Source organism: Colletes gigas, unplaced genomic scaffold, assembly GCF_013123115.1.
Source record: "Colletes gigas isolate AHSC1104 unplaced genomic scaffold, ASM1312311v1 Colletes_gigas_Sc00034, whole genome shotgun sequence".
NCBI lineage: Eukaryota > Metazoa > Arthropoda > Insecta > Hymenoptera > Colletidae > Colletes > Colletes gigas.
The window spans coordinates 1,334,465-1,351,875 of NW_025106663.1; the positions used below are offsets into that span (position 1 = coordinate 1,334,465).

A 17,411-nucleotide genomic window follows, 5' to 3' on the forward strand; every position below is an offset into this window, starting at 1 on the left:
GTTATACGTTGTCAGAAGTATCAGGAGTGGTCAGCAGAGGCCAGCAGAGGCCAGCAGAGGCCAGCAGGACTCATCAGAGTCCAGCAGTGGTCGTCAGCAATCGCTCTATGGTGTCAGAAGTTGTCAGGAGTTCTCTACTTATGTCAGCACTGGTCATCACAGAAGGCAGCAGAGGCAAATAGAGACCAAATAGAAGGAGCACTTTGCAGGGTTCAGTAATTGCAGCGGTGAATTCTGATCGCAGTTGCTTTCACACGTTTACCCTTAAATTCATTCAGTTATTGATACTCAATTGTATTAACAATGTACATACATTTTCAATAGTTCAAATATGATCTTTGACACTTTACTTATGCGAGCCTACACAGGTCAGAAAGTAAGAATGAACAGTCGAGATTCCAAATCGTATGTCAATGACTTGAGCTCCGATTTCAACTGTGCAAGAGCGAGAAGGCAACTGCGAGCCTTTTTCTCTATGAGGCGACCCAAAATTACTTCGGGAAGCTTCGGGGAACCGAGAGAGAGGGCACGAGTCTGTTTGCCTTTGACCACTCCACGAAACTCCACGATTTCACGTACGCGTGATCTGGCCTGTGTGAGGCAGTGCAGGTGTCTCCTCATTTTTGGGATTTCCGAGAATTTTCAGGGATTCCAAGAATTTTTAAGACTTTCGGAAACCCTGAAACTTTAGGCCGTTTCAGGGATTTCTTAAAGTTTCAGGGTTTTGAAACTTTTTGGCGTTTCAGGGCCCCTGAAACATTTCAGGAATCGCGTCGAAAACCCTGAAGCTTTAGAAATCCCTGAAACGGCCTAAAGTTTAAGGCCCTCCGAAAATTTCGAGATTTCCGAGAAATTTCAGAAATTCCGAGAATTTTCAAGATTTTCGGAAACCCTGAAACTTTAGGCCGTTTCAGGGATTTCTTAAAGTTTCAGGGATTTGAAACTTTTTGGCGTTTCAGGGCCCCTGAAACATTTCAGGAATCGCCTCGAAACCCCTGAAACTTTAGGCCGTTTCAGGGATTTTCTAAAGTTTCAGGACTTTCAAAAGTCTTTGGGATTTCCAAGAAATTTCAGAAGATCCGAGATTTTTCGGGATTTCTTAGAAATGACGTCATGTGCAAGAATTTTCAGGAGTTCTTATCACTAAGGGAATGATGTGGATAGGAAGAGAAGGTTAAAAATGATGAGAGAGCTTAGAATTCTTTGAAATTACATCATTTATTGCCAAAGATTTACATTGTACAAAGTTTTGAGACAGATAAATACATTATATTATATTATATCATGTGAGAAGTGGTCAGCAACGGTCAGTAGTGGTCACCTGACGTCCAGAGATGTTGGCAGAATGTTACACGTTGTCAGAAATATCAGGAGTGGTCAGCAGTGGTCAGCAGAGGCCAGCAGGAGCAAGTACTAGTCGTTATACGTTGTCAGAAGTATCAGGAGTGGTGAGCAGAGACTAGCAGAGGCCAGCAGAGGCCAGCAGAGGCGAGCAGAGGCCAGCAGAGGCTAGCAGGGGCTAGCAGAGAACAGTGGAGGCCAGCAGGAGCAAGTACTAGTCGTTATACGTTGTCAGAAATATCAGGAGTGGTCAGCAGAGGCTAGCAGAGACCAGTGGAGGCAGGTAGGAGTCAGTAGTAATCGTTGTACGTTGTCAGAAATATAAGAGGTGGTCAGCAGAGGCCAACAGAGGCCAGTAGAGACTGGGAGAGGCTGACAGTAGCCAGTCGTAGTCGTTATACGTTGTCAGAAGTATCAGGAGTGGTCAGCAGAGGCCAGCAGAGGCCAGCAGAGGCCAGCAGGACTCATCAGAGTTCAGCAGTGGTCGTCAGCAATCGCTCTGTGGTGTCAGAAGTTGTCAGGAGTTCTCTACTTTTGTCAGCACTGGTCACCACAGAAGGCAGCAGAGGCAAATAGAGACCAAATAGAAGGAGCACTTTGCAGGGTTCAGTAATTGCAGCGGTGAATTCTGACCGCAGTTGCTTTCACACGTTTACCCTTAAATTCATTCAGTTATTGATACTCAATTGTATTAACAATGTACATACATTTTCAATAGTTCAAATATGATCTTTGACACTTTGCTTATGCGAGCCTACACAGGTCAGAAAGTAAGTATGAACAGTCGAGATTCCAAATCGTATGCCACTGACGTGAGCTCCGATCTCAACTGTGCAAGAGCGAGAAGGCAACTGCGAGTCTTTCTCTCTATGAGGCGACCCAAAATTACTTCGGGAAGCTTCGGGGAACCGAGAGAGACGGCACGAGTCTGTTTGCCTTTGACGACTCCACGAAACTCCACGAGCTCACGTACGCGTGATCTGGCCTGTGTGAGGCAGTGGAACGAGTGTCCCCCCTGGTGCACTCGGGGCTCCGTCTACCATCTCTGGCAGAGGAGTTTGCCGCATTATCCCCTCGACCCTAAGCAAACTACGCGTACAGATTCCTTCTTTCTTCTCGTTCTGAATCACCAGATACCTCTGTCAACTATTCCCCATTTTCCAAAAGCAAAACCACCTTTCCCCAAGAAAGATCCACTAGAGTACAATCCAACCCCTCAGATTGCAATGACGTTTCAGACCAAACATGAATGAGACCTGGGTGACGCTTCAATTGGAAATTAAATCGTGAGGCAAGGGGTTAACAATGCTCAGACGCTGATCGTATTCAATTCGCGTGTTGCACAGTCGCGATCATGGTCGTTGTTAAAAAATAAAGAGCATCGAGTTTTCCGTGGCGTAGCCATCGACCAAGTTCATGGAAGAAGAAATCCAATTACATAGCGCACCGCTTTGCCTCCCTTTCTCGCAAGAAATCTTTATGGGAGCCAGTGATTACACTAGTCAACGGAATGTCTGCATCGCATGCTCGGGCGAGTGTTGACTTTTTATCGTGGAAATTTATCGAATTAACGGACGACTTTTTTCCGTGCCTCCGACCGACGATAATTGTACCCGGAGATCTTTATTGAATCATCGTTACCGCGGTTCTATCACTATCGCGATACTGATTGTTACCGAGAGAAGAGAATTTATTAAAAATGAGGTAAACTTGGGGATTTTTGGAAAATGTATAATCGACAAAGGATGAGGTCTAACTCCTTTCATGGATAGAGTTGAGTCTGACAAATGATGGTTTATAATATGGTATCCAGCGACTAGTTCTCGAGAGGAGGAAAAACCTCGAACGACAGAGTATTCGAACGAGCGTATCTCCGCTGGCAGAGAAAACGATGAAAAACCGTTTCCTTTTCAAGGGAATTCTTGAAAACTCCCGGGTGTCTCGAGGCGAGCAAAACGTCTGCGAGGCATAGAAATTCTGCGCGTGGAATCCTTCCCGTTGCGACGAAGACTCGCGAGGAAAATCAAAAAGATGATTCCGGTTCAAAAGTTTCCGGGGATATCTGGCCGTGCGAAAGTGTTGGACTTCCTCTCGGCTGGATTTTACGTCCGAGGAAAAAAGGAGGGAAATAAAGGAGAGAGAGAAAAAAAAGGGGGAGTTCTTTTCCTCCCGTGCGCCCCCGGAGAAGGAGAAAGAAACAAGAGAGACGCTGTCTCTCGCGGGGATGAATAATTCAGTACGGGCGCGCATAGTTGGACGCGCCCATGTACAGTCTCGTATGTACCCAAAGCAGAAGGTGTGCCAGGAATGAAATTGTCGTACTGAACCGTGGTCATTTCCACTAACGATGCCCAATCTGTGACTTCAACATCACCCTATACGATGTCAAGAGTCCAATGAACGAGATGGGTCACTTACAAGCGCTCTGGATGATAGAGAGAATCAAATTTATCGAATTTCTATCTCTATGTATGCTGGAAGACACATATCTACAAAGTATATATATCAAAACCCGAATGACGAAGATTGGTCACTTCTAACCCAGCCTACAAGCTCACCGGACAATACTGAATCAACTCTATCTCCCTACCTTAACACATTACCGACCGATATTAACCGACTGTTTTACCGACCAACGCTTACCGACCGATAGCGTATTAATCAACTGTTTTACCGACCAACGCTTACCGACCGATAGCCGATTAATCAACCGCTACCGGTCGGTAAAGTGTTACTAAATATTTCTAAAGTATAAATACTCGATTTCTCCAGAAAATAATAACAAGTCCCAAGGGTTTGGTCATGGGTGAAGCAAATGGGTCACTGAATCGATCATCAACGTTCTCTTATTAACGATAGAAACATGTAAATGGATATGAATTTCTATCATTAATAATCTCCGTTCCGAAGGTGAGGAGTAAAAACGATGCAACGTTGCGTAACAGAAAATTTCAATACTGGAAATGTGTTGGAAATTGGCAAAAAAAACACGAGCGTGTACAATTCCTCTTTATCGTTCGTGCTCCGCCATCGACGAGCCGTCTATCTGAAATTACGCAACACGATTTTTGTATTACGCTCGTGACGTAACGAATTTGAATACCGCGGTTACAAAAGCCTACCAACAGGGAATCGAGTCGCAAAGAATACTTTTACGTTCCGTGGAGAACAATGGTACCGAAATTAATCCGCAATATAATTCGGGAACGAAATGTCAGCACCGAGAGTTACGTAACATATTATAAATCATTTAGTAGTGAAAGCTTTTTGGGAGCCGAAACTGCAATGTTTAGAAACAAATGAATGTGTGTTAAACAATTTTTATGTTTATCCCTATCGAGGAGGAGACATGCTGGATGCACAAGGTTTGATTGATCGACGAGTGCATTATCTCTCGATATGGAAAAAAAAAGAATCGAGCATTATTCAGAGAAATGTGTTCGTAGAAATAGCATTAAATTTCTTAACGATAAGAAAGAAACGGTAAACCGTTGCTTCTCGTTTTACGATTGATCGTGAATTTCCAATAATCTTCAGGGAACGGAGTCGTGTTTGGACTAAATGTTTCATCAGGAAAAATATCGGACGAAACACGAACGACGAAGAAAAAAGGATAAAAGTAAAGTGTACCTTGACGGAATGTCTTGAGGAAGTCCGTAATTCTTTCGACTTCATTATGATAAATGGCCCTCGCTTCCAAGTATGTATCATCCAATCATGCGTCCTCGATGCAAAAGATTTTGTAGAAGCGTAATGAACGCCATCATTTTATGCGAAGGACGGTGGAATTTACATTGCTGTCGCGAGCACTTTCAGAACCAGAAAGAACCGATTCCTTGGCTCGTCGGAATTCGCGAGAAAGGGAATCGAAACCACTGAATTTACACGTAATAGGACCCCTAAGCGTCGAAACCATGTAATAACAATTAACGCACCAGCGTTCATTAGTCACAAGAGATTAATGAGCACACTATCGAGCGACTGGCGTTTAAAATTATCAAACCATTAGCCGTTCAATTGGTCCGTTACACAGATATATCGAATGAGGCGTAATTCATTGCGGAATCGATATTTATCGTAAAATAGCGTGGGTCATTTTTTACCCAGGCTCACAAACTTAGTAAACCAATTTTACCAAATTTCCATCTCAATATGCATTAAACAATATATATTTCCAAAGTATAAAGCCAAAAGTCGAAGAAGAAACCTGGGTCAGTTCTGACCCACGCTAACGATGCTCACTATAGACTCACGATGGACTCGAGCGTTTAAGATTAACCCAGTTCGTCCCGTCGTTCGTCAAACAGGAATTTTTATTATGTTTACCTGCGTTTTAGGAATTAAGCGTGTGGACTCGTTTCCGAAACGAGGTTAAGGTCGAAATCGTGAAATTAGCAGCCACGAGCAAACACGATCGTGTTCGAATACATCAGGCTGTTATACCGTGGCATTGGTACTTAAACGTTCGATACGAGATTGCACGCGTGCATACGCTTTTTAAGCTAATTCGAACAACGTTATCTTTCGATTCGGCCACGATAACCTTTCCGCGAAGCGTTCATTTGAATTCCGCGATAAGATCGATAATTACAGCGATGGTATGCATTATCGTCGCCCGTCGTGAATACGAATGCACGGGGAAGAAACAATATGGGTCGACCGGGACGATATATCTTGTCGGTATTATTTTCGATTTACTTCGGAGTGTATTTCGAAAATTTTTGTTGCTCTTCGTTCAAGGATTATTGATCGCTTTTGCGACACTCTTGTTTCTTTCGGGCGCGTCGAATATAATAAACACGAGTAAGGTTTCCAGTCGACGAGCCTTTCCCAATGATCGATATACACAATGGAAAAATAAAACGAAAAAGAAAACTTAGTGTTTCAATATGTTAACTCCATGAAATAATTAAGTACTTTAAAATGCGTGTACAGTGTACAGGAAAACAGGTAACGGTAAATATAAATAAAATATAAGTGCAAAGTCGAGTACGTTGGAAAGATAACTGTGCTAATTTTTCGGCCACCTGTATATCAACCTGAGAGATAATGCTGTGTTTTTAAAACAGTTACCAAAATTTCCTCATTTAAATTACAAAGCTAGAATACTCATATGTTACGACCCACACCAACCTGAGAGACAATGTTTTCAAAATAGTCACACGGAAATTTCCTTATTCAAAGTCCAAAGTGTAATTGATTTATGGCTGCTTAAAAATGCTGGTGGTTGAAAAGTATGGTTTGTGGCGCGGAGAATGGACGTTGGAAATGGTTTGGAAAGGTAATCCCCAACGTATCGATTTAGCCGTCACGAGGACCCCGGCACACGCTAGCGAAAACTCGATCTCGGTTCTAGGATCGATTTTTCGCCCGTTTCGTTGGCCATAAAGCGAACGACTCGGCAGCTGTGCATCGTGTTTGCACCTGGCTGTCTATATGGCGACCGTACGAACGCGTCTCTTACTAAAATCCCGCTTCTGGGACACCTATGTAAGCGCGGAGCGCGGTCTCCACCTTGGCTTCGGGCCTTATACGTTAAAATAGGAAAAGAGAGAACAGCTGTGCGGCCCCTTTAGCGAGCCGCCTTTTAAAACGAAGTCGAGCCGCTGCGCATGCGCGCCCTCTGGCTTGCACGCCTGCGCGTCACTTCTATCCTGCTCCTATAAATAACCTACGAAAATCTTACAAAAACAACTGCCACTATTCTCGCTCGATTACTGGTTCCGAGACTCTTTTTTCAACTCGAATAAAAAGACAGTATATCGCAGATTACTCTCGTATTATTTTTTAAACGACCGTAGCGAAATTGACAAGATAAAGAAACCTGACACCGTCGGAGATAAAGAAATTTATTTTACGGAGATAAACGATTGGGTCGATTATCGTCTCCCGGCAGATTAATTTGCGAATTAGAGATAGCGTATGTTATTTTCTGTTTAAACAAAGCGAATTATTTGAGCAGTGTTAAATTCACCCAAATTACATTCAATCCCCCCGCTCGAAATTAGGAAATTCAGAGAAGTTAGAAACAAACACGGGAAAATATTTTTAGTTTTACACTAGATTTCGTTGCGATCGTTTTGCATATGGAATGCTTCGAAATGCGCCGCTGTATACAGTTTCGTTTTTCTGAAAGAGACTGCACGTAATGGGAAACAATAGTAACGGCAGAGAAACGTGGAAAAGACTCGGGCGCTGCTTTTTTAAAATGCATTCGATTTACTGCACGAACCCGCATTTACTACGCCGGGGAAAATACTTTCCACGAGTCGCACTTATCCCGCGATGCTTCCGGGAATTTTATTCTCCATTCGCACACGATTCTAAAAATACTTCGACAATTACTATCTCGATCGATCCTGATCATTGGAGTTTAATGTGCTGGGTGGTCACGAAGATGGGGCATTTTTGACACACGTCCACAAATTCACTAGACGAAGTTGGGGCATTTCTGGTCGACGTCCACAAATTCCCTAGACGAAGTTGGGGCATTTTTGGCACACGTCCACAAATTCCCTAGACGAAGATGGGCCATTTTGGCCCACGTCCACAAATTCCCTAGACGAAGAGGGGGCATTAATGGCCCACGGTCACAAATTCCCTAGACGAAAATGGGCCATTTTTGGCTCACGCCCACAAATTCCCTAGATGAATATGGGCCATTTTTGGTCCACGTTCACAAATTCCCTAGACGAGGGGGGGGGGCGTTAATGGCACACGACCACAAATTCCCTAGACGAAGATGGGCCATTTTTACTCCCCCCCCCACAAATTCCCTAGATAAAGACGGGTCATTTTTGGCCCACGTTCACAAATTCCCTAGACGAAGATGGGCCATTTTTGGTCCACGCCCACAAATTCCCTAGACAAGGGTGGACCATTTTTGATCACGCCCACAAATTCCCTAGACGAAGGTGGGCCATTTTTGGTCCACGCCCACAAATTCCCTAGACGAAGAGGGGCCATTTTTGGCCCACGTCCACAAATTCCCTAGACGAAGATGGGCCATTTTTACCTACGTCCACAAATTCCCTAGACGAAGACGGGCCATTTTTGGCCCACGTCCACAAATTCCCTAGACGAAGATGTGCCATTTTTTACCCACGCTAACAAATTCACAATAAGTATATGCAAAGTATACAGTAAAAAATCACGTTTTAGTTTTGGCCCAGAATCTCAATTTCTGTATAAAAATATAGCTTCAGAGTATTGTATAACAATGTACTGTCCGCATTATAAAAGAATAACCTGCACGTAGAAGATCTCGAAAACATATTCGACAGAGAAAGCGAAACAAAGGCAACAGAATTTAAATCAGCAATGCGTAAGCTGAGAGGAAACATTGTTAGCTAATTTCCAGACAACCTATTACGTAAATTATTATAGAACTCAGTGTCAGGGCAACGCGAAGTGGGCAGAACCGATGAATCATAACGACGGAATCGACTATTTCGAGGACGTGACGAGTTCTTTGTCGCGCCTTTCAATTATGAAAAAATAAGTATCCAATTAATATGTATCCCGCGAATTATTCAAAAATCTCCAACCAAGCAACGAATAAAATTTTTACCATAAATAGTGTCGTTAAGTTTACGATTAAGAACAAAATAAACAACGATAAACTTTGTTATCTGTTCACTCGTCGGTAAAAAACTTTCTCACAACTCTTGAATTTAACAAGGCACTCTTTGCAACACTCGAGTATCGTATCACTGCATACTCTGTTGTCCATGACATTAAATAAAGATATCAGATCCGTAGGTATCGATAAAACGATTATCGATGTAACACCTGTACTACGATTAAGCAGACGGTTTCATTAAGCGACGTGTATTAAGAGGCAAGACTTTAAAATTCAATTATCGACTGTTCAACGAGACCGTTTTCGCCAATCAAACTGGTTTCGAGTTCGTTCTTGTACCAAGACGAGCAACGCATGCTCAATCGACGCACAGGCGTTTAATTCACGTTGAAAAGTGCCCACTTTGTCGCGATACATTCAACTCCAGGGGTTAACTGGTGCATTAAAACTCATATTAATGCTCCGCAACTTCTCGACAAACTTTTATTATCGTTCATTTTTTTCTCTAACACATTCACTGCCCGTGATCCGTATATGGGTCATATCGTTACGCTATTGGATACGACGCTGAGAGACCGGACAGTGAACGCGTTAAAATGGCCCTTTAGGTGTTCCAAGATATCCGTGATTAACTATACGCGAAATGATTCACGTTTATTTTTATCTTTCGAAACCATAAACTGAAATAGCCACGCCTTTTCCGCCATGATAAGGCAAAAAGATACTCCGTATGATAATTTGCATTGTTCGAAACCGTCGTAATAGATAAATATGGATGCAGTCGGTACGATAGAAAAGTCAAGGATCACCCTGTACATTCTAATCGGTGTTTCCCAATTATCGGGTCGAGAGTAGATAAAGCGTCGATTTAAGCGCATGTAAAAGATAATACTAGTAGAATTCATGCACTTGTAGGTTAGAACGGTCGGATTATCGGGTGGGATCGAGGACGAAGCACCCGACAGCGTACGCGCCGCTAATAAGTCCGTCGTTTCGAGACCTTTAAACGGCCGTTCCATTCGACGACTAATGTAATTCTTGCCAATCAGCCGCCGGAGAGTTCGTCTTTGGCAAGAATTAAAATGCCTGTCTCCGGAACACGTGCTGTCGGAGTCGTTAAGAGCAAGCTTTTAACTTGCTGAACAACCCTGGGACCCCCCCTCCAGCGCAATTATGTACGTTGTGTAGGTATTCAGGTGCACCCAGCGCCACCTGCAATTAAACACGGCTCGAAACAGACCCGGGAGACTATCCGCTTTTCGACCCTCTATTACTATTTAAACAATCCACGGCAACGAGAGATATTCGAAACCCGTGTACGATCATTTAGACTCTGGATGTTTGTGCGTTTAAATACTATAGAATGCACTTAACATACGACAGAGCGAAGTGAGATACGAATTCTTCTACATAACCTCAATAAATGAGCTCTTACACTTGTGTCAACTTTATTTCTCATTTACGGTACAACCAAACTCCAAACCAGCGCCAAATGTACGCAGTGCACATAAATAAACAACGTGTTTATAAAATTTTTCAATTGTTTTATAATATAAAAATATATATAACAAATTTTATATGTTATAAATGTGGTTATATACATGTTAAAAACATTATTAGATAGCACCCTACAGTACAAATGCCGAGCTGGGTAAAAAATGACCCAGTGCACTGACATGAATTTAGAACCACGGTCTAACGATCACTCGTTGCACGGATAAAAGAATAAAATTCTGTTGAATCCGCCCGCTGGCTGGCAGAGAACAGGCATCTTACGTGCACACGTAACCGGACGATTCCTCCGGTTGGTCATGGGAAAATGGAACTTTTTAAAGCGTCTCGCGGCGCAGAACGATGGAGTAACGGGTTGTTAGAAGAAAATTACCGCGAAGCCGATCTTTGTGGTTACAGTTACCGCGCTCGTTTCTTGGCACTGTTCCTTTCCATTCCACCTCCCTGCCCGCCTTTGGCTCCTTTCTTTTGTTTCGCCTTCGTCTTCGTCTTCGTCTTCGTCTTCGCCGCTAAAAGCTCCGTCGGAGCTTTTCATTGCAAAAAGTCAACGACGTTCGCTAACGCGGAGGCTCCCGCGCGGGTAACGTTGCGCACGCACGAAAACGAAATACGCGGAAGCGTACGGGGAATTAAGATCGCGGACAGATCGTTCCGGAATGCGCCAGGACGCGAAGCTGTTACGTCCGATGCTTCAGAGATTATTCCATTAACCGGTTCGATCGGCTGATCCACTCATACCGCCTGTATGAACGTCGATAATAGATTGGTGCAATTACTTAAAACCGCCACAGAGCGGAGATACTGGCAACGATTACCGGATAAAGTATCGATAACTTGTCGATAAGTTTCGATTTATTGCCCGATATCGATACGTAAGACAGCCCAAGTCCTTGGGAAAGTTTGCACACCGGGTATGTACATCCTCTTTACGAGGATCCGCCATTATCTTTGTTGAATGAAGTATTTACTAGATAGTAATTGTAACAAATGTGTCGAGTGTTTTTAAAAACAGCATTTGTATAATTCATTTCCGATGAGTGACCTTGAACATTATTGTACCATGTCGTTGAACTCGTCTCGACATAAACTTTCACTAAATACGAAAAAGTAGCTTTCTTAAAGAAGAAAGTTTGACACGGTTCTAATTTCTTAATATTTATAACCTCGCTGGGATAAAGACGATCATCGATACGTTGTTCCACGAAAAAAACGAGAGGTAACTGGTAGGAACCACTTTCTTTTCATGTCGACAAATGAAATCCCTCCTAATCCCGAAAAAATACTAGGGGAGATTATGTAGGTTAGTTCCGGTCGAATCGATCGAGATTCATATTTAAATGTGATCTCGAGCAAAGTAGCGCCGAAATATTGATACGTAAAGTCCGCGAGAGTATATGGTGACAGTTATTTCCAAAAGCGCGGGAAAAACTCACTTGTGATATAAGTTTCGGCAGTGTGTGGGTGTGCGCGTGCGCGTGATTGTTGTGTCCTGTGGAGGACCGGTCGGTGGTAGGTCGTTGTTGTTGCTGCTGGCCGGCATCCGATCTGAGGTCGTGCCTCCATCTCAATACACCCATCATAACCGTCCGCGTTATCCTCGATTCCGCTGCAAGGCTCTAACGAAAACACTCGTATATCCTTTCGATGACCGCGCCACGGGGGGAACCAGTTCGATCTTGACACTACGACCTAACCTAACGCGAATGTCCTGTTGCACTCTAACGCTGCACTGATCCTCGAGACGCTGCGTAACGGTCAATCGGCGAGATCTAACCGAAATTCGACGTCGCGTGGATCGTCGCTGGACGCACGGTAACCCGAACGAGGCATACGTGACGACGCTTGTCCCGTTCGATCGCGAAACACGCGGGAAATAACTCCCGTAATCGCGCGCACGCAACGAAGTCGATTATGCACGCGTACCGATAAAACGGTCCGAGTAAATTTCTGACATTACACGCGCGTGTCCACCGGTACACACATGCACACGAGAGAAACTTGTTTACGATCCTATTCGATCGTGGTCAGCGTCGGGCATGAACGCACGAACGTTCGTCTGTTCCGTCCCGTTCACTGTCATTCCCATTACGTCTGGAATAAAACACCCGGAGGATCGCGCTGAAACGCGTGTCACTTTTTTCCTGGTACACTACGCGGGACTCTACGCCGCTGCCTGGCTGTTCCCGTCGCCCACGTTTCGATCAACCGACCGAGGTCAGAATAGAAAGTATTTACACCGTGGGCGCGTTCGACGGAAAGGATCGGTGTACCACACCGGGAGTGGAACAGACGCACGCGAGAACACGTAAGAATCGCGCGAGAGGAACGGAACACGTACGCGATGGGGATAGCACGGCGACGGAGAAGTGCAGAAACGCGACTGGCATCGAGACCGTACGGTTCGAGAGGCTTGCCTCGTCTGCTGTCCCTGCCTCTCCTCCCCCGACCCTCCTGCCCCCCCTCACCACCTCACGCGCCCCCTTACCCCCTCTACGAATCCACCATTCGCCCCTCGCGTCCGATCGCCTCAATGTCCTGCTGTTCTTAAAACTCCCACCATCCTGCCGCTGTCGTACCCGTGAACAAACGTTGCCATGGTCGCCATCGAGCGCGTAAACTCAATTCCACGGGAACTTCGATCATCTTTTTCTCCACGGGATTAGCGATTAAACGACTCCGTTCGAGGCGTTGTATTTCGAAATTAGTTCTCAGAGGCAGTGTTCCGTCGTTTTACAACCAGGGGGAGCCACAGTAACCGGATTTCGAGTAGATTTGAACGAGCAAAGGATGCTGGATTTTAAGAAACTTTTCTATAGTCTATTTCGAATAATTTTGATAGGATCGCGTTAAGGGAGCAAAGGCTGATGCACTTGTTGTATTTAGGATGATACCAGAGGGCTATAGTAACCGGATTTCGAGTAGATTTGAACGAGGAAAAGATGCTGGATTTTAAGAAAGTTTTCTACAGTCTATTTCGAATAATTTTGATAGGATCATGTTAAGGGAGCAAAGGCTGATGCACTTGTTGTATTTAGGATGATACCAGAGGGCTATAGTAACCGGATTTCTAGTAGATTTGAACGAGCAAAGGATGCTGGATTTTAAGAAAGTTTTCTACAGTCTATTTCGAATAATTTTGATAGGATCATGTTAAGGGAGCAAAGGCTGATGCACTTGTTGTATTTAGGATGATACCAGAGGGCTATAGTAACCGGATTTCGAGTAGATTTGAACGAGCAAAGAATGCTGAATTTTAAGAAAGTTTTCTATAATCTATTTCGAATAATTTTGATAGGATCATGTTAAGGGAGCAAAGGCTGATGCACTTGTTGTATTTAGGATGATACCAGAGGGCTATAGTAACCGGATTTCGAGTAGATTTGAACGAGCAAAGAATGGAGGATTTTAAGAAAGTTTTCTATAGTCTATTTCGAATAATTTTGGTGGGAGCGTATTTATATAGGCGCGAACGGTGTTGAGGGAGCGGATAACGATAATAAAGGTGCATTTGTTGTATTTAGGAGCATCGATTATTAATTTCACGGTGTAATTATACGGCGAGCACCCTCAAGTCTCAAGTTCTGGAATACTCGAACGCGAAATTCCGTGCGAGGGAAACAATCCCTGGGGGGTTGCTTTTATCCCAGTAACCATCGAGTGTGTAATTCGTCCTACGGTTCGGGTTCTCCCGCGATTTCGACCAAATAAACAGTTTCGTTAGCCGCGATCGACTGTTTTTCGCGTTATTAAGCGGACATTGATATTTACGTAACGTTAGAAAGTTACGCAAACCGATGCTACCTTACCGTTAGCTGCATCCATTAATTCGCGCTATTCGACTAATTAAAATAATCGTAATTATTTCAAATTCAAGAACCACCGTCATGGAATGTTCTCGCGTTTCGAGAGTTTACTCGAAATTTCCTACGTTCCTCGCGCCGTACAATAGTAGGTTTGATGTTATAAGTGAAATTAATGGTGTTAATAGTAGGATTGTTTCTGTACCGGCGAAGCTCACCAAAGGTTATTTGTTTGACCCACTTTGGTCACTCGAGAGTGATTAGTAGGAAAAACATTATTTTAAAGTGTTTGTTTTTCGTTACCAAATCCAATTCCAGGCCACCAGTTCCATTCGTGTATATAACAACAAGAAGCAGAACAAATTTACACGTCCAACTTTATAAATTAAAAATAATTTTCAATATTTTTTTAAACAGCAATTTAGTCCAAATTCATAAATTAACAATTTTATAAATTAAAAATAATTTTCGATATTTTTTGAAACATAGCAATTTAGTCCAAATTCATAAATTAACAATTTTATAAATTAAAAATTATTTTCGATATTTTTTAAAACATAGCAATTTATCACTTAATTATCAAGACGGGAATAAAATTGCAATGTTTAAAAAAATATTGAAAATTATTTTCAATTTACAAAATTTAATTTCAAGAATAATAAAAAATTTTTTTTGTTGCGTTGACTCGAAAAAGAAGACGCCATTGTTGTTGTTGGTCGAGTCGAAGGCGATTTGCATGAACGAAAACAAAGTCCCACAGGGGCAAAAAGGGAGATCACATGGTCTGACCGCTGGCTTCCGTTAACCCGGACTGGAAGAGGAATTCTTTCGTGTCTGAAGGTAACGACAGGTGGAGGAAGGTGAAACCAAGAGGAAACAGGCTGTCATGGCGCAGGAAGGCTAGCAGGCGAGCGGATGTCATTTCGTGGTCGACTTATTTCGCTGCCGGTAGGTACCGTGGCTTCCCATTCCTTTGTGTCCACCTCTTTCATTATTTTACCCAACTTCCTGCGTCCGAAAACGACGATGCTCCTCGACCACGAGCGCCTCGCGACGCGTTTCTCTTTCTTTCTCGCCAATCGTTCCCCCCTGGCCCCCTCCATCACCTAGGTTTCTTCAAACGTCCCCAAAAATTCTAATCTTGCTCTAAATTGTCCATACTTTTTGTCTAAAACAGCTACAGCACCAGTGAAAACCAATCAGTCGCAAGAAAATTGTCGGTAAGTCAGTTTATCGGTCGATTTACCGACCATTCGCACCTGTTTTACCGATAATTCAAACATTTACCGACAATTCGCGTCTGTTTTACCGATAATTCAGCCAAGAAACGTCGATAAATTACCGACACTGCAGTATTAGTAACATTTTTGTAGAATAAATTAATTTTGACGATAAATCATGGTGTTTTATACATTTCTATCCTTTTAATTCCCCCACTAAGGTTTGAATCTATCGAGTGAGAGTTTGAACCTGCTTGCAAGGTGCTTGATTCCATCGCTGACAACTGTTTTAAAAGTCAAAGAGCATCGAGCGTCTAGCGAATATAGTTTGTCGAGGGTCCAAGAGTTTCTCCTTGGTTCTCGAGAACCGTCCAAGTTTCCCATCGGAAATAACCGGTTGACAACCATACTAGCGTCGTGTCGCTTATTTTGTGGGCAACAATAATTGCAATAATGGAAGGTTTTTGAGACCTCGCGACTGAATGAAAGTTTCATCGGCCGGAATGAATAGATATCGATATCCAATTTTGTTTTTTCCTCTCTTTCATGTAGAGCACGCAGTTCAAATCGGAGATAACAGCCAGTTGCGTTTGAATCGCTATCGGCGAGGAGCAACGTGTGGCATCGTAACGTATCTTCGTCGATGCACGAACATTTTCTCCGGGAATGTTTCGACCAAACTGTTTACTTTCTCTTTATCCGACTGCAATAAATGTTGGAACGATTCCCAACGATTCTTCTGCGCGACGAGAACGCTATGAATATTATACATAAATAAACAATTGATATTATAGCACGATTAAAATTAAATGCATATTTATTATTAATATAACAATTATTCTGTTTGTTCATTTCTATTAAATTGTGTCTCTCAGTTTATACAAATTTAAGAAGTATTAAATAACAATTTTTATAATTAATTTTAATAATTTCAACGCGTGGAATAATTGTGCATTCCCTTCAGAATTATTTATAAAATATTATCGAATAGAAATGTCACGTGACTCGAGCTAGCGAAAAACAAATATGGCGTCTGTCACGTGGACGAACCAAAAACAAATATGGCGGCCGTGACGAACGCTGTGGCTTCGCAGTTTGTAGGTTATAATGTAACAGAAGTGAACACACACGCATAAATTACGTGGTCGATTACGTCACGAACAATTTATAGGTTATGTTGATTATATTGTACAATAATAATCTAACAGAAATGAAACGATTGCGTCACGAATAATTTAGAGGTTATGTCAAATATATTGTACAATAATAATGTAACAAAAGTGAACGATTACGTCACGAATAATTTGGAGGTTATGTTGAATATATCGTGAAATAATAATCTAACAGAAATGAACGATTACGTCAGGAATAATTTGGAGGTTATGTTGAACATATCGTGGAATAATAATGATTCTTTTATGCAGGAGTAACAATGATAATCTCGACGTGTGTATTGCGCCAGTCCCGGGGTCATTCCCACGTGAACGCGAGGGTTCGAATAACCTGTTGTGTGCCGCGTACGTCGCCAAAGTCGAATCTACGATCTTCACGGGCAACGAGCAAGGCCAGAAATCAGAAAATCTTCCCGTCGGTTTGGTTAAAGTCGCACCATCGCGGTCGATCGTGACGGTTCAACCGTCACTTCCGGCGCGCTTACCTGCCCGACCGGAAGCGTCCGCCTCCCCCTCACATCCTGAGGATCGCATATGCGCCTCGTTTCACCAATAACGACGACCTGCATTTCCAGCTTTTTTCATCCGGGTGTCCACGCACGTGCGCCTTGCACGGCGAAATAAAAATGTACCACGTGACACGTGCACGCATTATAATACCCTTCCTGTATTACGACATCGATAACGTAGTCAACGGGAGCAAGTCGATTCTCATTTGAATTTCATTTGAAATTATATTTCTTTTAATGTTTCGAACTACGAGGAACAATTAATAATGAATCTG

General features: G+C 43.0%; 1 protein-coding gene across 4 annotated transcripts in view; it reads right to left on the bottom strand.

The window, feature by feature from the left end:
- Positions 1-17,411, bottom strand: part of LOC122402254 (rap1 GTPase-activating protein 1) — a 105,166-nt gene that overhangs the window by 28,388 nt on the left and 59,367 nt on the right. The window contains exon 1 of one of the 4 annotated variants that reach the window (XM_043404891.1): positions 11,869-12,842. The exons of the other annotated variants lie outside the window; for them this stretch is intronic. Coding sequence (XP_043260826.1) covers positions 11,869-12,015 — 147 coding nt within the window. The 5' untranslated portion in view covers positions 12,016-12,842. Of the gene's footprint in view, positions 1-11,868; positions 12,843-17,411 lie in introns of those variants that run through there. 4 annotated transcript variants of the gene reach the window in all.